Below are 23,823 nucleotides of genomic sequence, written 5' to 3'. Positions count from 1 at the left end.
ACACAGCGCCCCCCCCCCTCCCCCGGGCACGCAGACAACCCCCCCTGGGACACCCCAGAGCCCTGGGTACACTCCGGGGACAGGAACACCTCCCCCAGTGCAACCCCCGGCTACAAACCCCCACCGTACAGCACCGGGGACACAAACACCCCCCCCCGACACGCAAACAGCCCCCCCGGACATCCCAATTCCTCCTGGAGACACAAAGACCCCCCTAGGGCACTCACGAGAGAAACAGCCTCCCAAGGGGACACCCCAAACGCCCCCCGGGACACCCACACCCCCTCCCCGGGACCTCACCCCCCCGGATACCCTCTGGGGGCACCGCACCCCCCTCGGGTACCCCCCTCGCTGCATCGGGGCACCTTCTGCGCTGCTCCGGGGACCGGAACCCCCCCGGCACCCTCCTGTGGTGTGGGAGAGGTTGGGGACACTCCTCGGAAGGGTCCCTGCACCCCCACACCTGGCACCCCTCTGTGCTGCACTCCTTTGCCACCCCCCAATGCTGCACCCAGGGACAAGGACCCCCCTGCCACCCCCCTGTGCTGCACCCACGGACAGGGGCATCCTCAGTCCCTTCAAATTACGCCCACAAAGTAGGGCACCCCCTCGCATCCCTCAGACCCCTCTGCACTATTTTAGGGGACAATGGCACCCCCCAGGCACCCCAATTCTCCCCCCGCCCCCTTCAGATACACTTGGGCACAGGGATCAGGGATGGGAACAGCCTCGGACACCCAAAGACAGGACCCCCCTGCACCGGCACAAGGACGCTGCTGGCAGGGGAGTGGGGGCCCCTGAGCCCCCCAGCCCGCACAGGTCACGAGTGGGGCAGAGCTCAGCCCGGCCTGCACGGGGGGGGGGGGGGGGGGGCAGAGCAGGGGGGTCACGTCCCTCTGTCCCCGCGGGCCACCACTGGCTGTGGGGAGCAGGGTCGGGAGCAGGACCCCCCTCCCGGCCTGGCGACCCCGTGGGAGCCCCTGACCACGCGTGTGTGCGACTGTTCCCCCCGCCCCGTGTGACGCCAGCGGGGGCTCGGAACAGACGCGCTCGGTGCGCGCAGCGGCTGCGCCGGGGCCGATGGCTGCGGCACCGCGGTGACTTCACCGCCCGCCCCGCGCATTGGCTGCGCCCGGCACCGCCACGGCACCTCCGGACCCCCCCCGTCACTACCACGGCACCCCCGGACCCCCCCGGGCCGCCCTGTCACAGACATCAGCACCCCCTGGATCCCCCCCGTCACTACCACGGCACCCCCGGACCCCCTGTCACAGTCATCGGCACCCCCGGAGCGCCCCCCAACACTATCGGCACCCCTGGACCTCCTCGTCGCCGCTATCGGCACCCCTGGAACCCCCCCCATTATTGCCATCGGCACCTCCAGACCCCCCTCGTCACTGCCACCGGCACCCCCAGACCCTCCCATCACCACCGGCATCCCCGGCCCCGGCCCCCCCGGACACCCCCGCACTGCTATCAACACCCCTGGACCCTTCCCCATCTCCATCGGCACCCCCAGACCCCCCTTGCTGCCATGGGCACCTCACCCCTCCCCCCCACCCCCGGCTCCCCGCAGCCCCCGGCCCTGCTCTGCCCCACTGGTGGGGGGGGTCTGGGGGGGGATTGCATTGGCCCAGATCCCGGTGCCAGCCTGGTGTGGGGTCACTAGGGTGGAGTCCCGGCCATCCCCCTCCCAAAATCTGCTGAAATTCCTGCTTTTCCTGATGGCTTCTCCTGAATCCCCCACCAGGACACCTCAGCCTTCCCAGGCCTTTGTTTGTCAGAGATGCTAATGAGGGCTCCCCAGTTAATCCGGACTGGGGGGGGAGTGGTGGTGCCCCCACTGCTGAGGGGTCTGCAGGGGGACAGGGATGGTCCCTTCCCCTCCTGGGGCTCCTGAGGAGCCACACATCCTCAGATTGCACCATGTAGGTCACAGAGCCGGGAATAACAGGGCAGACCCACAGCTCTGGGGGCACCCAGGGGTGCCTGGCATGGTGAGGATGCCCAGGGCTGGGCTGGGGTCTCACCCGGCCCACGGGGGTCCCTGTCACCATGTGGGAAGCTGGGGCAGTGGCAGTGTGTTCACTGTGTGGGATGTGTGTGCTGCATGCTGTGTCATGTCACCTGAGTGTCCCCTGTGTGCTCCTCACATGTCACTGTGCCCTCTGCGTGCCCAGCGTGTGCTCAGTGCCCACCCCCTGCTCCCCGGGTGGCCCTGGTGTGACCTTGGCGTGTTTGCTCCCTGTGCTTGTCACACGTGCTGTGCACACTCAGTGCACACTCAAGGGGAGGTTTCCAGCCGGGTGTGGCAACATCCTTGGGTCTCAGCTGCGAGCACTGAGGGGACACTGGGACAGGCTCCTCTTCCCTGGCCTTCCCGGTGCTCATCCTTGTGGAATTGCTGCCAGGGAATGTGCACAAAACCACACTCGTGTGTGCAAGGCCAGAGCATCGACCCAGAGATGTTTGCACGAACACACACACACACACACACACACACACACACACACACACACACATATAAACACACACAGACACAAACACACACACAGACACACACACACAGACATACACACACACACAATGGTGATCATGTGTTGTTTTTTGCCTGCACATGTATTCATCCCAGTGTACCACCCACGTTTCCCCCACAGGACCAGGGCTCTCCCTCACCCCCTCACCTGCTGGGTGCAGGGTCCAGCCAAAATCCCCCCCTGGGCCCAGCCTGGCCCCCTGGTCTGGGGCCACAGCAGGTCCCTGCACTGGTGGCTCCTGCTGTGGGGACACATGGAAAGGGCCCTGCTGGCCCCAGGCAGCACTGGCAGCTCACAGGCAACAGCTCAGGACTTCCTAATGTTTTTTCAGGGAAACACGAATTTCGATGCATTTGACCCCCCGTAGCCCCCTCCCTCCTCCCGATCACTTCCAGCATCCCAGGAGTGCAAACATGGGGCTGGCAGCAGCAAATTCCCCATGTCCCACTTCTCCCCAGGATCCACTAATGGTGAGCCTCCTGCTGTGTCCCCAAGGTGTCACCTGTCCCCCCACCTCTGTGTTCCACCAGGATCCACAGTCTGGCGGGGTCTCCAGGAGCTGCTGGAGCCCCACACTCCAAGAGCAGCTGAGGGAAAACAGGAAAGCGAGCGGGGCTGTGCCGGAAGGCGGCTATTGTTGGCCAGGGAGCAGAGGGAGCGTGAGGGGACAGACACATGGTGACCACCCTGTCACCCCTCTGTGCCCGGAGCCACTCGTGGCTGCCCATTCCCCCTGGATGTGCCCCAGTGTGAGCAGGCAGCTGCTTGGGGCTGTCCAGGGCTTCCCCTCCCACCCCACTGCTCTGCTTTGGAAGGGAAAATAAACAAACCTCCTTTTTCCGTGTGTTACTTCCCTGGCCCAAGGAGGGCCCAGCTTCCCGCCCCTGGAAACCGGAGGATTTGGAACCCTGGCTCTGTGTCAAATGAAAAAAACCTGCAAAAAACCTGGAATTTCCTGCTGGGCAAAAACCCGGAGGTTTGACACTCCTGGTGCTGGGGTGGGACAAGAGGGGTGGGAGGGACGGGGAGCACAAGGGACACAGGGGACACAGGGGACACACGGACACACACCCAGCCCTCCCCACACCCAAAGCACACACAGGCTCATGGCTGAGCTGGTTCCTGTGCTGGTGGATCCTTATTCTTTCTCCTCACCTTGAAGGCTCTGGGAGAGTTTTGGCAGCTCCTGCCAGGTCTCCAGTGCACCCCAAGTCCCTCCCTGCCAGCGTGAGGCTCTCCCAGGGACACAGCCCTGGTCTCTCACTCCCCATCTGCTGCAGGGAAGGGGCTGGGGTGAACCCTGCTTGGCTTTCCCAGCTCCTGCTTTACCCCCACATTTCAGGGCTGCTCCCTTGCCCCCCGGGAACTCCCCAGCAGAGCTGCCCAGTGTGTCTCAGGGACAACTGGGGGACAGGCAGGGTGGTGAAGGGGGATGGTGGTGTCAGACCTCAGTTTCCCTGGCTGGAAGAGGTGCCATAAGGAGAGAGAGTAGCTGGAACCCAACATGGAAACTGCAGGGAAGGTACAAACAGACTTGGGGTGGTTTCACCCCCGAAAAGCCCTTCAAGGAGGTGCCAGTTCAATGGGGAGCATCCTCCCTCCCCCATCACCCAGTCCTGGCTCTGACACCCCACACCAGCCAAAACCCAGGGGACAAGGACATGAAGATGGTGGGATTGGGATGGGGCTTGGCCCAGGGATCTACCCAGAAAGATGGACTAAGTTCCTCCAGGAGGGAAATCCCTGCAGCCCCCGAAACAAGGGGCAGGGGCTGCAGGAACTGTGGATTTGGGGTGTCTGGGAGAAGGGCAGGGAGAGGGCTCATGCTGTGCCACAGTGGGAGTCCTGTCTTAGCAGATAGCAGCAAATGGGAAAAGCATTTCCAGGAGGACTTCAAACACCCCAGGCTCTTTTCACCCTCCTCCATCCTCCCAATTCCCTGGGAAGGGGGAAATCTGCAGCAGCAGCCCTGACCAACTGCAGCTGGGTCACTCTGGGGAAGCCCCAAGTGTGCAGGGATGTGGCAGGAAGAGGTACAGGCTGGCACGTTGCACATTTTCTTAGAAGGAGCAGAAAAACTCCCAAACCACCAAAAAAATTCCCTCTGGTCCCGTGGAAAGGGCACTGAAACCACAGCAGGGCCTGTACACCCCGTGCTGAAGGACATGGGTGCCAGTGGCTGTGTGCCAGCAGCCTCTGGGGTTAGCAGGGATTTGTTCACCAGGACCAAAAATGATCCTGGGGCCCCTTCTCCTGGTAAAGCAGCGGGTGAGGAGGGAGCTGCTGTCCCCATGGGGCTGGAGCAGCAGGTGCCCTCGGTATCAGTGTCACCCACGGACATGGGACATGTCCTCCCTGCTCCAGCATTTTCCCAGAAGCATTCCAGGCCCTGCCCATGTTCCTGGAGCTGCTGGCCCCTGGCCTGGCCTGTGCCATACAAGGGAGAGGGAGCATGTGCCATGCTGGTGACTGTTCCCTTGTGCCAGGGGCTGTCACCTCCTCCATGGAGCCCAAAACAGGAACAGAGCAAACCCAGGGAGGAGGCAGGTGTGGGTCAGGGCTGGGGGGCTGCCAGGGACCCTGGGGAATCTGGCCCCAGAGGCATCAGCTGTCCAGGGAACACAGAACAAACAAAAAGCACATTTCAGAGCTTGGAAAACGCCCACTGCCTGTGCAGGGATGAGGGACAGAAGCACTCCCAGGGTCTGGGGGGGCTGAGAGTGACAGCAGAGCTGTGCAGGGACATATCCCGTGCCACCTGTGCTCCTGTTTCCCCAGCTCAAAAGGTACATGGAATGAGGCAGCAGCTCCTGGGGATGGGGACATGAGGACTCTGGAGTTCATGAGGACTCTGGAGTGTCCCCCACTGTCTCTGGGACAGTGCCCAGGGCCGGAGGGGCAGGGTAGGGCAGCGTAAGGACATCCTTGTGTCACAGCACAGCCCCCAGCAATGCTCTGAGCAGGATCTGCTGCTCAGGGAGGAGGTGGCAGGTGGGAACATCCCTGTCCTCACCCAGCAGGACATGGCTCTGGCACAGACCCCACAGACACGCAGCCACAGGAGACTCCCAGCCCCTGCTCCCCCTTGGCTGCTTTCCAAGGTCCATGCAAAGGCTGCCCCCACTTCCCAGCAAACTTTAAGCAAACCCTAATGGGGCTCGTGTGGATGTGCTCGACCCTTCCACCAAACCAGCGATGGTCTGGTCTGGGATCCAGAGGACGAAAAGACCAGAGCCTGGCCAAGAAGTCCAGGAAACCCATGAAGGAGCAGAGTGACCCAGGGAGCATCGATGCTTGTGAGCTCAGAACTGATCGTGGGATTAACACATGGAGAGCAGGTGGCTTTTCCAAAACTTATTTATCAAAGAACAATGAAAGTTGTGGGTACAAGGAGCTCTCCCTGCCTGGCAGTGTGACTGTGCTGTGATGTCCTGGAACAAGGACACCTCCTGAGCCTGTGCCCCAAGGAACAGAGACCTTTCCACTAGCAACAGATCTTTGGGTAAATCCAGTTTGAGTTCCCCCTAATCTGCAGCTGGGCTGGGCTGCACATCTGTGATCTCCTCTGGAGGTGGAACACTTCTTGAAATTTGGGATGAGAATGAGAGATCTTTCTCCACCCAAGGTGGAGAGACCCTTACTTGCAACAGCTCCTTGGTGAGTTCCTGACAACACCCTGAATTAACACCAATGAAATCCCTGTATTCAATTCCTTCATATGTGAACCATTGCCCAAATCTGAGACTAGGACAGGACCTGGGCTGTACCTAAGGTCCATCAGGAGTTTAGAAAGCAGGTGGGTCTTGTCTGAACCTTGTACCTAACAGAAAGGTCTCTTACCCTTTTACATCTTCAGTCTTAGTGTAAATCATTACAACTCAATTCTAATTTGATTTCTTTAGTCTTTTCCATCCATGTAGGAAGTACCAGAGGGAACCTCATCATTGTACTCTGTTAAATCACACTTTCATAGATTCATATTAAAATAACTTTTGCAAATGGCATTGATGGTGACCCTAAATCACTCATCTGTGACAAATTGATATTGTTGTTAGGATCCTAAATCCGGATTCATGGAACCGAGGCCCTGAAGCTCCTGAGCTCCTCAGGGTTTAGGGGATGGAGAAGCCCAATAGGGGAGGATCAGGGCGAGCCACGGCTTCCTGGGAGCAGCAGGAGATGCTGCTCTGAACCACAGGGAAGGAGCCTTTCCCTCGGAACATACGGCAGCCACAGCCCCCTCCCTGCTGCCAGCCCGTGCCCGCTCCAGCCCCGGGGCAGATGCCATCTGTGCTTTTTGGGAAGGGATCAGCCCTGCAGAGGGGAGGCTGCTGGAGCCCTGGGCACAGAACCTGCTCGGCCCAGGCCCTGCAGTGCAGATCTGCAAAGCTGTTCTCTGGGTTCTCAGCACAGCCTTTGTGATATCAGCCTCTGCACCCAACCAGTGCCGGGGGAGACGAGCAATGAAAGTACCAAGAGCTCCTGGGTAAGGCTAAACCCCCTGGCCAGGCTGGGCTCAGCCCTGGAAGCTCAGCCTGTGGTGCTCAGCACTGCGAACTCAGCTGAGTTGGAGGGCTCAGCCCCAGGGGCTCACAGCTCCCTGCAGCTGCAGCTCAGGAGCGAGCAAACACGAGATGAAAGCCCCGGGAGATGAAAGTGGAGCTGGGGCTGCCGGGGCAGAGGCAGAGCAAGGCTGAGCTGTGGCTCCACAGACCTGTCTGGGCAACATCCTGCACTGCCGGGCGTGGGGGCCGGGCTCAGCCACCTCCAGCCCTGCCACATCTTCTCCCACAAAGATGCTTTTCCTCCTACTCCCCTGGCCTGGTCTCGCATGGGAGGGTCTTTCCCTCAAAAAGAAAGGGGGGGCCGAGGAAGGCAGGTCCCTGCAGCCCTGTAGGTCACAGCTGGTTGGGTGCCACACAGCCCTGTACTCAGCACCCACAGCATTCCAGGTGGGTGTGAAAAGGGAAGCTGAGGAGCAGCGGCAGGAGCTGCCCTGGCTCCGAGGGCTGACCCAGCACAGCTCAGCACCCACCTGCAGCCCCAGCACAGCCCAGCACTTGGGGCCTTCAGGTGTCCTGGTTTCAGCTGGGACAGAGCCAGTTCTCTCCCCAGTAGCCGGTACAGGGCCGTGCTTGGGCTCTGCGATGAGAATAATGCTGATAACACCGATGTTTTGGTGCTGCTGAGCAGTGCTTACCCTACGCCAAGGACTTTGTGTGTCCCATGCTCTGCCAGCAAGGAGGGGCACAACAACTGGCGGGAGCAGGGCTGGGACAGTTGACCCAGGGTGGCCAAAGAGATACTCCACACCAAGAAGAGCATGTTCTCCAGCTGGGCTGCACCCACAAAACACTGGGAGAGGGGCTGGAAGGTGGTCCCAGCACCTGCACTGGGCAGAGGAACAGACAACAGCCAGTGCTGCAGGCAGGGAACAGGAAGAGCTACAGCTGGGGAGCCCCTCACTCCCCTCCTGGCTAGGAAAACAATGTGCATCCCCCAAATGCAGTTTTGCCCAATTTAGTCCACCAGCCTCAATAACTGCACCCCTGGCTCCTTCCCATGGCAGAGGAGCCTCTTGGCAAGTTGGTGAGCTGGAATTCCCCTTCCCTGCCCACTTCCACCTGCATTTCAGAGCTGGGAGAACAGCTCAACCCTTGGGTACAGACACTGCAGACCCAAGTCAGGACAACCCCATGCTGCTGGTCAGGCCCCACGGTCTTGGGACCCAGTGCAGGGTTTGGAGCAGCCTGGACCTGGCACCCGGAGAGCAGAAGGAACCCAACCAAGCTCCCAGGAGCTGTGCCAGGAGCACACACCCACGAGCTCCCAGCTCTCCAGCACAATCCCCAAGGAGCCCAAACACCCAGTGTTTGTTTTGCTGATGGGAAGGTCTGACGAACGTGCAGTCACGAGACGCTGTGCAGCGGCGTGTGCTGTGTAAATACAACATAATTTATTGGTTCCATTTCAGAGCACGAGTGGTATTTGTACGAGTGTCCTAACGGCAGGATGAGAAATGAGAGTCACGTATGTACAGAGATTCCAGGGCACGGGAATGCTTTGTAAGGAAGAAGTGGTTAGTGGTGCAGTTTGGTCACTTACTGGTCCCCAAATCCTAGGTAGACCCAACTACCTACCTGGGGGCACTGCCAAGCTCTCCTCGTGCAAGCAGCAGGCGAGGCCGGGGGGATCTGGCTGCACACCAGAGATTTTGGTCCCAGATGTGCACAGCTGTGTGGGGTGGTGATGCTGGGGAACAGGGAGAAGGCTCCGTACCCCAATGGGAAGTGGGATGTGGCTCTGGCAGGGTCAGCGTACCACGAGGGACAGGGAAGGAGGGGATGGAGGAGAATTCCTGGTGCCTGTCCCAGCACCTTCCCTCTGGTGGCTCCCATGAGGAGCTGCCAGCGTGGATCTGTGTCCCTGTAGGGACAGTGCTGAGCCACAGCCAGGCTGTGTGTGCAGAGCCCAGCTCAGGGCTGGGCTGACACACCAGGGCAGATTTCCACTCCAGCTGCAGCAGCCATGGGAAGCCCAGACCCAGCTCACTCAGAGGGAGTGCAGGAGAGCCAGGCCTTGGGGACAGGTGGGCACAGAGCAGCTCTGCCCCAAACCGGGACTCACAGCCAGTGGAAGAGGTGCTGGGGGATCCACACCTGAGGGATGCATGCACACCAGTCCTGTACCCTGCCTTCAGGGGTGGGAAATGTGTATCCCAAGGAAGGTCCTGTTTCCATGGCAGCACCAGCCCCACAGCACAGCTCTGTCTGAAGTGTCTGGCTCAGCTCACTCGGGGCACACAGAGGAGGCAGCTCAGGCAGCTCTTCCCCACTCCGAGAGCCAACATTCCCATCAAGTGGCCCACAAAATATTTTCTTTCTTTTTTATAGAAATTACTATAAAAAATTAGTTAATCTAGAGCATCTTTAAAAAAATATTCCTGCAGTATCACAGTTTTACATTGAAACTCATTAAAAATAGATAATTTCTTAAACGAAACGTCTCTGTTCTCCCCTTGAATCACGTCTCCAATACGGGATTGGGGCTCGGAGTCCTCGGAAGAGGCGCCGAGGTGGGAGCAGGAAGGTCTGAGCTCAGTGGCACATCCGAGAGGTCATTTCCTTCTGTCAAAGGGACACAGAAGATAAGGGGTTGTGAAGGTGGATCCAGGTTCCCAGGTGAGGGTGTGGATGAAAAAACCCCATATTTAGCTGTCAAGATCATTCCTAGGCACGGGGTGACACTGCTGCCCACAGCTCCAGTTTGGGCAGGGCCGTGTATCCCCCACCATTCCCATTCCCAGCACATCCCAGTCACATCCTGACTCTCAGGCTCCTGACAGCTACACTGCAAGGTCAACTGGTCCTGGATTTAGGCAGCCAGCTTTAGAAGAGAATCATGGAATCCTTAAGGGTTGGAAGGACTCCCAAGATCATCAAGTCCAACTATTACCCCACCACTGCTGTGTCACCACTAAACTATGTCCCCAAGTGTCACATCCACATGTTTTTTGAGCACTTCCAGGGATGGTGACTCCCAACACTGCCCCGGGCAGACCTTTCCAATGCCTGTCCCACCCCTTCAGTGAAGAAATTTTCCCTTAAATCCAATCTAAACCTCCACTGGCACAGCTTGAGACTGTTCCCTCCTGTCCTGTCACTTGTTACCTGGGACAAGACTGAGCCCTTGCAGCTGTCCTCTCCTGTCAGGGAGCTGTGCAGAGTCACAAGGGCCCCCCTGAGCCTCCTTTTCTCCAGGCTGAGCCCCTTTCCCAGCTCCCTCAGCCCCTCCTGGTGCTCCAGTCCCTTTCCCAGCTCTGTTCCCATCTCTGGACATGTTCCAGCCCCTCAATATCTTTGCTGGAGTGAGAGGCCCAAAACTGACGCCAGGATTTGAAGCGGGGTCACCTGAGAAGGTTCAGAGCCCTCTGTGACTCCCCCAGCCCTGTGCTGGCCACAGACTCTGAGAGCCCCACCTGCAGCTGAGCCCACCCAGACACTCACCAGGGGCTCCAGCTCCTTGGTGTCTATGAGATTGAACTCTTTCACAAAGTAGTAAAAGTGCTTGTAGCAGGTGTTCACGTGGGCCTCCGAGCCCATCTGGGTGATCCTGTCGAAGTGGTGGATGTAGACGTGGACAAACACCCGGAACAGCCTGGAGAGAATCTTCTTCACCACCGGGAGGAAGTTCTTGGGGAAAGGAGTACCTGGGAGGGAAGAGTGGCCATGAAAAACCTTAGGTCAAATTCAAACAGGCTGCTTAGGGCTAAAATAAACTGGTAAAATGGACAGATTGAGGCAAAACTGCTTCTGTCTCTGGTATTTTCCAGCTCCCCTCTCCTTTCTCCTTTCCTTTGAATCACATTCTGCAAAGCACAGATTTTTTAAGTGACAGAGTGATGCACTGCTGTGACTGAAAGCAGAGCCCACATTCTCAGCAGTTGTTTCAGTCAGACAAGAGTTTTCCTCTGCTCCTGTTTGATGTATTTATATAAACAGTGCAAAACACCAGCTACAACCAAGCAACTTCCCAAAGGAAAGGGCTGTTAACTCCCCAGTTATCCCTTGTTTAGATACATCTTTAGCTCTTTGGTTAAAAATTAAAGCTGTTAAGGTCCTCTTTGAAGGCTCCAGGACTGTGTTTGGCTGGGCCCCTGCAGCAGAGCAGTCTGGCCATGCAGCCACCTCCGTGGGATATCAGGGTGTAAAGTTCACACTGTTTCTGGAGGAACAAGGACGAGTTAAACCCTTTCCTTGCTCTGCCAGAGCTGCAGCATTTCAGTCAGTGTTAAAGGATCTGGTAAAAGCTGAGCTGAAGACAATAACTAAAAAAAAAACCCAAACCACAACCCTCGTGCTGTCGGAAGCTCGTGCTGCAAGCTAGAACAGAACCAACATCCCCAGTGTGGTCCCCAGAGAGCTGCAGCAGAGCCTGTGCAGCGTGTGAAGGGCTGGGGAGGGTTTGGTGCTTCAGCTGTCTCAAAACTGGCTGTTTATGGCTCCCCTTCCCTCTCTGCCTGCTCCATACCAGGTTTAAGCAGAATTTTGGCTCAGCGGAGAATCCTTGTGGATGCTCAAGTGGCAGATGTGCCCCAAATAGAGACCAACTGCATCCCATCAGAGCTCCAAAGGGATAAACACCAGAGCAGGAGGGACAGAGGGAGCTCCTGCTGCACCACATCTCCTCCATCCCAGGAGATGAAAGCTCTGCATAGGCTCAGTTGTATTTACCTGATAACTTAGAGACTAAATTCTTCCATCTTCATCACAAAATAAAACCCAACAATCTCCATCCCAAAGCTGTGTTTGGATATGGAGATTGAGGTGTCTTAGGCCAACCTCCTTTTTCCATGGTCCTGGCAGTAGATGAAACAAAGCCCTTCCCTGCAGGTCTGTGCCAGCATCCCACCCCTCAGGAGAGGCAGCCAATGTGGCCTCTAATAACAGAGGGGGTGATTATGGCACGTGGCACCATCACCAGGTGACACAGAGCTCTGCCCCAGACCTGGGCTGGCCATCAGCTCCCAGAGAGCCATGCTGCACCCAGCATGAACCACTGCAGAGCCACCTCAGAGCCCGACTGCTCTAAGGGCAGCCTCCTGTTTCACTGCCTCGAGGTATCCATGACTCCCAGTGGGATCTGGTACAGCTCTGGGTATTTCAGCTCTGCAGAAGAGCTGCCAAGAGCTCACTGCAGTGCCCACCTGAGAAGCACAGAGGGAAACAGCTCTGCTACAGGGGTCAGCTGTGCTGCACCATCTCCTGGAACAGCAACAGGAGCTCCACACCCACCTCCCTGCCCCCAGCCCCAGCTGGGACCCAAACTCACCGACGTTGGTGGGGAAGATGTCCTCGTTGTTGATCTGCACCTCGATCCAGTCCATGAGCAGGTTCATGTACTGGGGCGCAGACAGGGCCGTGGGTTTGCGGTACTTGTGCTCGTCCTGCCACCGGTACTCGTACTTGGGCCCCCCCGACATGACGGGGCAGGACTGCTCGGTGCAATAGTCACTGATGGTGCCGTAGATGAGGTTGATGCGGTTGAAGAAGTCCACCACGTGCACGGCCACCCAGTCGTTCTGCTCCTCCCCTGGTGGCAGCTGCACGGCCACCTTCAAGTCCAGGCCGGCGTTGAGCGAGGCCTGGGCCTTCTTGTGCAGCTCAAAGCGCTGAGTGCCCGGCTCGAACTTGCGCTTGGGCCGGAAGGTTTTGTCTTTATTGAACACTTGCTTTAAAGCGTGGGACATTTTCCTCCTCCCCTGTCTCTTCCAGGCCCGCAGCGGTGACAGCCGGAGGCGCGGCCACTTCCCAGGGCAGGGCTGGGGCGACTCTGATCTTCACAGAAACCTCCCTCTGCTCATCTGGTCCTGATCTGCAACACAGCACAGAAGGGCAGCGATTAGGAGCAGCTCTCTCAACAGGAAACCTCATCTAAATCCCATAGGAAGAGATCTGGGATGCCATCTGGGCCCCCGCCCCACATCTGAGAAGGGGGGGAGCCCACGGCAGCTTTCCTTCCTCCCCCTTCCCCTCCCCGGCTGCAGGGGTGACCTGGGCTGAACAGAGTCACCTCCTGACCTGGTCCATGTGGGAATGAGGGAACAGGCCCCACAGCCATGGGAGGGGGCTGCCACTCACCCTGACACTGCCCCAAGCCTGCAGAAATGCCACCACCTGCTTGGCTCACACGCACTGCCAAAGAGGGGTAAAACCAGCTGGGTTTCACCCAGATCCCATTTTCACCTCTGCCTCCCCATTTTGGGAACAAGGCCAGGCCAGGTCACGCCAGCCCACAACACAGCTCAGAGCTGCTGCCAGACAGCCCCCACCAAGGCAGCCACTGAAAGTGAGAGACAGGAACCAAGGGGTGGAGGGCAACGAGAAGAAGAAGTCACAGCTCAGGCACCCGGAAAGCAAATATCCTGAAAAAACACCAGCCCTGAGAGCAGCCACAGCCTCTTCTGCAGGTGCACACAGACCATAAACATATTTCCCATTTCAGTTTAGCTCCGTTTACAAGTTGAAAACTGGAAGATTAGGGAAAGCTCATCTTCCTCTCCCAGACTGTAGAAAAGAATCAGCTCCAAGGGTGAGACACAAGTTGAGATCTGAAGGGATGCTGACGAGAAACACAGCTCTGTTTATCTGTAGCTAATTATACCTCCTTTGTTCCCACATCCAGCCCCTCACAGAATTTGTGACAGGCTGCTCTTTGATGAAAACTTAAGGCAGAAAGCTTTGTGTACCAAAAATATTATTTTACATGTGCTGGACAGAGAAATGAATAAAGTAATAGAAATTAAGCTGATGCCTTAAATAGCATAAATAAGTTCCTATAATTTCATAAGCAAGCAAGCAAAAAAAGAAAACCTTTCCCCAAGCAGAATCTACTGAGATTTACATGAGGCCACAGCGTTGCTCCAATAGGTAAATAGTGTCCTCAATGCTGGCAAACACATCCCAAACTCAAGGTCATGACTACCACGGCTGCAATCGAGCCCGTCTCTGACAGATGCTGCAGTGCTAATCAGCAGTTCTTCTCTGGAGAAAGATTAAAAAGCTTTAAAGCCAAGGCCTCTTGTTTCCTTATTTAATTACAGTGAGGAAGAAACCCCAAACCACTCCAGTTCACCCCACTAAGAACAGGCTCAACATTTCCTGCGGGAATGGCCTCAGTAACCTCTTCCATGCAGGAGCTGAGAGATCCAAACCCCAACATGGGCTACGATGTGTTGGGAGAAACCCTAAAAGCATTTTAATGTGGTTCAGTGAGATCCACCACGGGCTGAGAGGTGAATCTAGAGCAGACATGTCATCATGGAATGGTTTGGGTTTGAATTGGAAGGGATTTTAAAGACCATCCAGTTGAAACTCCCTGCCATGGGCAGGGACACCTTTGGTGTGCACCTTCCAGTAGACCAGGCTGCTACAAGCCCCATCCAGCCTGGCCTTCCTGCTGCCAAAACAGCTGCTGTGACCCCGTGAGCCACCTCAGGGCTCAAACCCAGCACAAACCCCCGGCAGACGTGTCCTTTGGGGTGTGATCCTGCCCCAGACGTGACAGAGGAAGAAGTGAAGGGTGTGGAGAGACAGCTGAGCAGTGCTGGTTACCAGGAGCTGTGTCACAGCCTGGCCACATCCTGTGGCAGAGCCGGAAGCTTCAGGGACTGCGCCCACCCCGGAACTGAGACACGGCCCCCAGGAACCAGCAATGTGGGCAGCAGGTGCTGAGGCTGCTGCTACTTCAGCAGAAAGTCCAGGGAAGCACTTGTGATGAGTTCCCTGCACTGGAGATGGAGGAAAACACATCCTCTCACACAAGAAACCACAAAGCAGCAGCAGCACCTCCCTCCACGGGGCTCCCTGGAGCATCCACAGCATCCCTGGTGCAGTGTGACTCCATCCCTGCTTCTTTTCTGGAGGATCTGCACTGCGGGGCCTGGCAGCGATGTGGATGGAGTAAAACCCAAGGGTAAAACCAAAGATCCCCTGGCTTTGGCCCCACACATCAAGAAACAAACAGCAGCCATTTTTCTCATCTGAGCAGGATGGAGAGACTTTTTACAGAAACCCAGAATACCCTGAGCTGGATCCCTCAGGGATGATGAGTGCAGCCCCTGTCCCTGCACAGACCCCCCAACAATCCCACCCTGAGCATCCCTGAGAGCGCTGTCCAAACGCTCCTGGAGCTCTGGCAGCCTTGGGGCCGGGACCATTCCCTGGGGAGCCTGGGCAGTGCCCAGCACCCTCGGGGGGAAGAACCTTGCCCTGAGCTCCATGCCAAGCCCTGGCACAGCTCCAGCCCTTCCTGGGCTCCTGGCCCTGGCCCAGAGCAGAGCTCAGCCCCTGCCCCTCTGCCTCCCCTCGGGAGGAGCTGCAGCCCCCGAGGAGTCTCCCCTCAGTCTCCTCTGCTCCAGCTGAACGAGCCGAGTGCCCTCAGCTGCTCCTCAGAGCTTCCCCAGCTCCGTGTCCCTCCTTTGGACACTCTCCAACAGCTCTGGGTCCTTCTGATCTTGTGGTGCCCAAGGTGCCCCCAGTCCTGGAGGTGAGGCTGCCCCAGTGCAGAGCAGAGTGGGACAATCCCTCCCTGGGCCTGGTGCCCCCCAGGACACGGTGGCCCTTTGGGCTGCCAGCAGTGACTCAGATCCAACTTGCCACCCACCAGGACCCCCAGGTCCCTTCCCACGGCGCTGCTCTCCAGCCTCTCATTCCCAGCCTGTCCCTGCATCCAGGGCTGCCCCATCCCAGGGCAGGATCTGACACTTGCCCTTGTCACATGTCACATGGCTGGCGATTGCTCAGCCCCGGGGTTTGTCAGGGTCTCTGTGCAGGGCAGAGTTTACTTGGTGTTGAGGCAGTATCATCCTACAAACAAATTCCTGACCCTATGGAGACATCCCTGAGAACTGGGGAGCTCAACACAGCAGCAATTGTCTCAGACGATTCAGCATCTGTGTGAAGCATTAGCAAAATGAGTAGCTGAGACATCAAGCAGATGCAGCCTATTTAATTACGGTCTCTGACTGCAATGAGCTAAAAGAAACATTTAGCTCTAGGAAAAAAAAATAAAAATAAAGAGGCACAGAGACCAAAGCATCCCTGACATTGCTCGGAGATGATATCATCTGTACAACACCTACTTCCACAGGCAGGAGTAAGAGCTGACACCGCCCCCGCACTCAAGGGAAAAGAAAGGTTAAAGACAATTGGGAAATGGGACATGCAAAGCACCTGGATGGTATCTGCAAGCTTTAAAGGTGAGGGGAAAAAACCACTCCCCTCCCAAACAAACCTCACTACATTTTGTTGCCTCCTCCTTTCAGCCAGCCAAGGTCATAGCAGATGTCACCAGTGCTCCAAGAGGACCTTGGCCATGGGATCAGTGACCCCCGTGGGCTGTCCCGAGCATAAACACACCTCCAGCTTATCCCAAGGGCACGGGAGGAGCAGCTCCCTACTATGCTGGACTTGCCTGCCCAGGGTCTCAAGGCGTGGCCCTCCTTCCTTTCCCCTCCCATCCAAAAAGCTCCTTTTCCCTGACCCTGCTTGTGCAGCTCCAGTCCTGTGCTGGTTTTGCTGCCAGGGCTGTCGGCATTGTCCTGCCATTCCTCTTCCCTCGGAATGGATCATGAGCAGCTGCCTTGCTTCAACACCAGGCTCTGGGCAGAGGAAGCCCAGGCTGCTGCTTCCCAACTCTTGGTCACTTGTAAAGGCAGCTCAGAGTCTGGAAAAGGGAAGAGTCACCTCCTCCAAAACACCAGTAAACCCCTTGTGCCCTACTGCAGGCATCCCAAGGTTTTCCAGGAGCCAGCAGAGTTCCCAACAGATCCCGCCCTCCCTACAGAGACAGAATGGCCCAAAAAGAACTCCAGGAGTCCCATGACTGCTCCATCAGTGCCAGCCCCAGCAGCACTCCATGCTCCCCTCTGCTGCCAACACTGCACAGGGGTTTGACAACAGCCAGGGAAAAACCAGCAAGGCAGGGGAAAAGCAGCAAGGCAGCAGTCAGCGAGCTCCTACCTGTGCTCCTGGCCTCAGCAGGTCACCCCTGCAGAGGGCTCAGCCCTGCTCTGCACCCTCTGACTGTGCTGGCAGGCACCGAGGCCGAGCTTCCTTTTTCAAAAGAGGGAAAAAATCCTCCCCGTTTGTTTCATGGGCGGCCACAACCCGGAGGCTCCGCAGCTGGGGAGGGGTCAGACACGAGGCCACCTCCCTCCTCCGTGACCCCAGCGCCGGGCCGGCCACATCCTGCTGCCTCTGGTGAAACAGCCCTTCAGCACAGCCCAGGGAGCAACGCAGCTCTCCACATCAGCGATTCGGCCAGTTTCCTGCCACAGAAGCCAGGCTGCTGTCCTTGAATCCCACCGAGTCTAGCTGCTTATCACCCGTGGGTGGGGAGTCTGTGACAGTCACCGCGTCCCCTGAGCTCCCCAGGAGAGAGGAGACACGATCCTGCCATCCCTGAGCCATCCCCAGGGCCCTTAATGCCAGGCCAGAGTTCCCAACACAGGACACAAAACCTTCCTGACTCATAAAGCAGCCCTGATAAAGGTATTTTGGATGCACTGAGCATTTCAAGTAAAAATTAACTCTGAATTTACAGAGTGAGAAAGAGAAGAAAAGCAGCTTCGATCAGGCAACTTGCACAAAACAGCCAGGACGGACACACACGCACATTTTCTCCACAATTCCACCCCCCTCCTTTCACACATCCCTTCCTACGGCCACTCTGCACTAGCCCAGTGTCTTTGGGACAGGATGATCCCGGATTTCTCCGATCAAAGAAGAGATTTTACTACAGAGAGCAGGGACCAGAACAATCCTGGCAGCCTCACTGCACTAATGGCAGCCAGTTTCTGCTCCTCCAGAGCCAGTCTGGCAACAAACAAGGGCTTGTCTTCCCAGGACGAGACTTCCAGCTGCTCTTTTGAATGGATTTGTGATATGAGGAGCGAAGGTCTGTCCCGTGCTTACCTCGGGAAGGGCAGGGCAGGGCAGGGCCAGGAGGGCTCAGTGTGGCTGGAAGGCGCCTCTGGCCATTCATAATCCCGGCCAGCCGGCACTTCCACGTCAGCCGCTTCCTGTCTGGCACTGACTGCAGCCTCCCGGCCCAGGGAGCTGCCAATGTTTTCCCAAAAGCTAATCCTTCCCCTCTGCAAGCTCCGTCTTTCCTCCCGCAGGATCGCTCCGTGTCGCCACGGCCGTTCCCTTCGGCACTGCCTTCCCCGTCCGTCCCCCGCGCTCAGTCCCGGCAGCTGAAGCTGCTCAGAAGTTTCTGGAGAAGGAAAAGCTAAACCCAGCCCAGCTGCACCTCCAGCCCCAGCCCGGGCACGCACCAGCCCCACTTCATTCCGCGTCTCTGCAGGACAACATCCACATTTTTCTTTTAGAAAGTGCTTTAGCAGCAGCCTCCGCAACCAAATCTGAACAGGGGCACACTGGAAATGCTGAATTCCCAAGGTTTGGGCAAACAAAGAGCCTTTTGTCTTTCATCAGAGTCAGCTTTAAGAAGGTCCTGCCTATTGCCAGCCACCCTCAGGCCCTGCTATTCCAATCTGCTGCATAATTTGGAAATTCCCAAGTAAGAAACGGTACAGTTCCCTTGGGACTTCACACGTCTCCTGGGACTTCCCAGCTCTCTAGGCCCTTCCTGGAAAGAGGGTGGCTTAGGAGAAGGGAAGAGGTTGGTTTAGGAGCAGGGCAGGCTCTTTACACATCTCCAAGCCATGGGGAGAGGCAGAGCCCATCTGCATGAGGAAAAGAAAAGGCATGATAAAAGACCAAAAATAGTTATCCTGGGCTTTAACTGGCATCTCCTTTGCCCCTGCAAGGCCAAGCATTCCAGACAATCCTAAAGTCGAGTTAGTTTATGGAATAAAGGGGAAAGCCCTGTTAAATTAAGCCATATCTGGGATAGCAGAAGATCCACCAGAGGTGAGGGGATCAAGAGCTGCAGGTGGGAATGCTGCTGCTTGGAGCAGAGAGCCCAGAGCAGCCAGCACTGAGACACCAGCATCCATCCCGGGCAGATGGATGAACAGGGAATTTATTGCTTGGCTTCAAGCTCAGGATTTACATTCAGGCCACAGGCAGTGACAGGAGGGACGTTATGGGTGACACTGCTCACACTGCACAGGGATGCTGAGGGAGGGCAGTGAGGCAGTGAGTGCTGGGGAGGCTGGAAAACCCAGTCTGGCAAGGGAGAGGGAAGGCAAGAACCCCAAATTTCCAGCGTGGTTTGTCCCCCTAGCCTTCCTCCCCACAGCCACAGAGGGAGAAAAGCCACATGAGAAAGTAAGTTCTGTAAAAGGTCCCCTCCTGCTTCCCTCCCCAGAGGGGAAGAAGGTCAGGCAGCAGATGCTGCCATTTCCAACTGTTCCCGTGGAACAGCAGTGAGGGCAGGGAGCCCCACGGAGCCCCGGGTGTTACTGACTCAGGGCCAGCCCTGCTGCCTCTTACGTGACATCTGCATCCATTGCAATGTCAGAGCCCTGCTGGGAGGTTTCCATGGATCCAGCCGGGATGGGGCTGCATGTGGAGGCAGAGCTAATCCACTGCAGGCTTTGCAGGGCTGAGCTAAGCTGACAAGCTGGGTCACGACTCCGGCACACAGGTTAACTGCACACACAAGTATTTCCAGGGCAGAGCACGGCCAGTGATGGCGTGGTAGGAACAGCCCCCTCTTTTCCAAGTCCCAGAGCAGCCTGGTCCTTTGGGAAGGCCTCTCACTGTCCCCACTACAGGGCTGGAAGGGCAGGGTGGTGTTATTAAGTCCCAGCTGAGCTGTCTCTCCCTGCTTGTGCAGGCTCTGTACTGTCCTCACTGGACAGGGATATTTCTGGGCCCACAGCAGCTCCATTTCCTCTAACTTTGGGATCTGGCCCCATCCAAACCAAAGCTAACATAAATGTGGAGCATGAAATTTGCATTAGGATGATAAAATGACTATGGCACCATTCTAACTGGGCTAGGATCCCAGGAAGTGGGGGATCACACCCCAGGGCTGAGCTGGAGCACGAGCTGGCCACACGGCCAGCCTTTCCCAGAGCATGGCTAATCCCAGGGACAAACATCCCTTCTCCTCATGTTAATGTCACACGTTGGGATGAATGGCAGGATTGTTTCTTGCTGACAGCAGAGGCCCACGAGGCCTCTCCTGCCCTAGCAGGAGATATGGGAGGAACTCAATCCCTTAGCACAGCTCCAGGCACAGAAAGAGCCCGTGGATGTGGAGCTGGAGACCACCTCAACATCAACCACATCACAGAGGGAGAGGAAAGAGAGAGGGAAGCAAAGGAAGCCAGACAACAGCTCCAAGAGAGGCCTGCAGAAAATACAGGGCCTTTCAGTGCAGCCAGGGGGCCAACTCAGCTCCTGCTGCAACCTCAGCCATAGTGTGGGTGGCTCCAGCTCACCTTCTGTCCCACGAGTCCCCTGGGATCAGCACAGGGTCACACACGGGAGTGTCTGGCAGCATCACCACTGTGGCCTCGTCTCACTCACACTGACCCAACACCAGCACCAGCCCTTTGGGAACTCAGCCAGGTTTTCTGGAGGAAGTCAAAGCTGTCAGAGGGTGATAGATTGTTTTGCTCTGGCTTTGCCCACTTGCAAAAGTTGTTGTTCTGCTGGGGTTCTTTTCTGGCCTTTGCTGACTCCATCCCTTCCTCTGCCCTCCCTTCTGCTTCACATTTCCGGAGCAACAACCCACCCAACTTCACCAGGAGCAGAGCAGCACCTCTAGCACACCACCAGCTCCAGAGGGAAGCAGGCAGCAGATCAAACCAGGCCTCAGGGATAACTCTGCCTCCCAGGGGCATCTGGAAAAAGGAGGATAAAGGTGCAGCCTAAGGTGCACTCTTTATTGACAGCATTAGCTGGGTATTACATATTCCTAAAGATAAGCTGATAAACCTCCAGCAAAGCTGGTTCTGGATCCACTTACAGCAGCATTTATGGCTCAAGAATCAGAAAACACTTCCCTGTCTTATTAGAAATGAAAACTCAGCAATCGAAAGCAATTCTCTTCCCAGACCGGTGGGCAGGATTGGAAAGGTTTTGCAATCTCTGTGCTCTGACCCCAGATACTTTCACTACTCACAAGGGACATTTTCACTGGTGGGGCCATGGAGATCCCCAGCCCTCACAGAGGAGCAGGAGTGACCAAGCACAGCACAGATCTGGACAGCCCAACCTCCAAAAGGGACTAAATCACCCCATTCCAGTGGGGAGGGTACTCTTCACCCCAGCAGTAGAAGGGCCACGTTAGATGTGGACAAGGAAGGCAGCTGCAGTGAAGCAGGACAACTTTGCTCGGGATGCTGAGTCTTCTCCAAGCTCCCCAAGCACATGGGAGAGCCCATTTCCCTGTGTGGTGATGGCACAGGTGACAATGCAACCCCACGTGTCAACAGAGCATCCCAGGAGCTGCAGGGTGAGCCAGGCACAGAGGACCAGCTCCCTGCTCAGCACCTGCACTCAGCTCCTCGCTAGAAACCAACAGCTCCAGGTTTTGCCACCATTGGCAAGAATTCCCAATGCCCCTCTCCCTGTTTCTGGGGATTTTGAAGAGTCACAAGCTGACCCCAGGTTAACCTCACAGTAAGTGACTAAGACAGAAAGTGAATCTGAAACATGGGATACACAGTCCAGGGAGCAGCGACAGACATCCAGAGGGAGCTGGATGTGAGCCTAAAGTTGGGAAAGGAAGCAGAGTGCAAGGACAAAGCCCTGGGGACTGTGATAAACAGGTGGCTGGGGAAGTTTCACATCTCCCAGCAAAATCCCTCCCTGCCCTGCAAATTGGCAAAAGATTTCCAGACTGGAAAGGAGCTTTTAACAAAGGGATGGAAAAATAGAAAGTATAGCCACTCTGCAGCTCCAAGCTCTAGGAGGAGGGAATCCTGCCTTGCACTAGCACTGACAGAAATGCTTTTCCCAAACATCTGTGCTGGACACTGGACAACTTCAGATCCCCTGTTCTTTCCCTCCAGAGGACTTCCTGCCCTTTCCTTTTGCCTGTCCTTCTCACGCAGCTTTCTCTGAAGGAGCTGAGCTCACTGTGCCGCAGATCAGATCAGAGGCAGCTCTGTAAGATCAGGATTCCTGAGCCCGCAGCCAGAGACAGAAACAGAGCAGGAGTTTGTTTTCAAGCTCTCCTGACAAGTTCTCCCTCATGACAGCTGAGCCGTGGCTCACCATGACCTGAAAAAAAATGGAAAATTCCCCATTCCCCAACCAGTTTAGAGACTGAAAGGTCTGAACTTCAGGGCTATGCCTTTACCTATGGCAGCTGGGCTGGAGAAAGTCGGGAGAGAGAGGTGGGATAAAACAGGGAAGTTGCAAGCTGTAACTTCACAGTTGTGGCACCAACTCCCTTACTCTCTGCGATGCATTTTTTTACCCTCATTATAAATTTTTCGGCTGCTCATGAACCCTGCAGCAGGTCAGCCCCCTTCCCGACCCCTCTGAAGGGAGCAGCCAGAGCTCTGCTCGGCGATGTCCCATCCAAGGGGTTTCTGCTCCGGGCCGGGCCAGCACAGGCAGCTCCACGCCCCGATCCCCGCCCTGATCCCGGCCCGGGGGGCTCCGGCCGGGCCGCGGCCGCCATCGCCCCCCGCCCAGGCAGACACGACCCATCCATTACCGCGCAGGGCGGGGATGCGGCGGCCGCGGCTCAACAGGTCCCGGCCCGTCCCGCCAAGGCCGGGGAGGGCCCGGCCCGGCCCCGCCGGGGGAGCGCGGCCACCGCGGCTGGGGGGACACGTGGGCAGGGCCGGGGACACGCGGCCCCCTCCAGGCCCCTCTTCCCCGGAGGCCCCTCCGAGCCCGTCCCGCGGGGCCCTCCTCCCTCACAGACACTCCCGTGTCCCCTCACACCGCCCCGTGTCCCCTCACCGCCCCCCGAGTCCCCGCACCTGCCGGGCCGCGGTGTCTCTCCGGCGGACGCGCACAGCCGCCCGGGCCGCAGCACTCCCTGAGCGCGGGCCGCAGCACGCGCCGCGCTCCCGCCGCTCCCGCCGCTCCCGCGCCCTCCCGCGCGCCGCTCGCGGCCGGCGCTACTTCCTCTTAAAGGGGCCGCCCCCCCGCGCCGGCCCCGCCCACGGCAGGGACGGGCCGGGGACGGGAAAGGCACAGCGGATCTCGGGGGGGACAGTTCGTGTTTTATCGTCTTTTAAAAATTTTATTGTAGTTTATTTTACTCTATGTTCTTTTATGCTATTTCAGTATTTTGTTCTACTTATCTGAATTCCTTTTATTCTATTTATTTTCTTTTATTCTGTTTCATTTTCTATTTTCTATTTTCTGTTTTATCCTTATTTTGTTTCTTACATTATCTCAATATGAATTTGATTCTATCTTCTTTTTATTTTCTATTTTAATTCTATTTTAATTTTCTATTTGCTCTTGTTTTCAATTTTCTTTTATTTTCATATTTTCTTCTGTTTTATTTATTTTTCTTTATTTATTTTCGTAATTGTATGCATTATTTCCTTTTATTCCATTCCAGTTATTTCCCCCTCTTCCATTTTATTTATTTTCTTCTAGTCAGTTTTATTTATTTTCTTCTTTTAAATTGATTTTCCCATTTTATTCTGTTCTGTTTGTTTCTGTTTGCTGCAGCAGCCCCGCTGTGCCCCTGTGCAGGGCTTTGGTGCCGCGGGGGCAGCTGGGATCCCCCGTGCATCACTTTTGGCCTCTCAGGCAAGTACTATTACTTCAACAATTTAATATATTGATCCTTTCACACTCCTAAAAATCTAAAAACCTGATGAGCAACTTTA

At 56.6% G+C, this 23,823-nt stretch overlaps 1 protein-coding gene across 2 annotated transcripts; it reads right to left on the bottom strand.

Annotated features, from left to right (window-relative positions):
- Positions 1-8,471: 8,471 nt before the first annotated feature.
- Positions 8,472-23,107, bottom strand: MOB3A (MOB kinase activator 3A). Of its 2 annotated transcripts, none has more exons than XM_088179211.1 (4): positions 22,957-23,107; positions 12,369-12,911; positions 10,544-10,746; positions 8,472-9,664 (listed from the first exon to the last, which is right to left on the bottom strand). In XM_088179211.1, the coding sequence occupies exons 2-4, from the start codon at positions 12,784-12,786 to the stop codon at positions 9,635-9,637; spliced, it is 651 nt and encodes a 216-aa protein (XP_088035337.1). In that variant the 5' UTR covers positions 12,787-12,911; positions 22,957-23,107; the 3' UTR covers positions 8,472-9,634. The 2 variants fall into 2 exon arrangements, with proteins under 2 accessions (XP_088035337.1, XP_088035338.1); XM_088179212.1 differs by lacking the exon at positions 22,957-23,107 and adding an exon at positions 18,014-18,302.
- Positions 23,108-23,823: the final 716 nt, after the last annotated feature.

Source organism: Sturnus vulgaris, chromosome 26, assembly GCF_052056855.1.
Source record: "Sturnus vulgaris isolate bStuVul1 chromosome 26, bStuVul1.hap1, whole genome shotgun sequence".
Taxonomy (NCBI): Eukaryota; Metazoa; Chordata; class Aves; order Passeriformes; family Sturnidae; genus Sturnus; species Sturnus vulgaris.
Note: the sequence above shows the minus strand (reverse complement) of the source record. Positions and strands in the feature narration are given on the sequence as shown.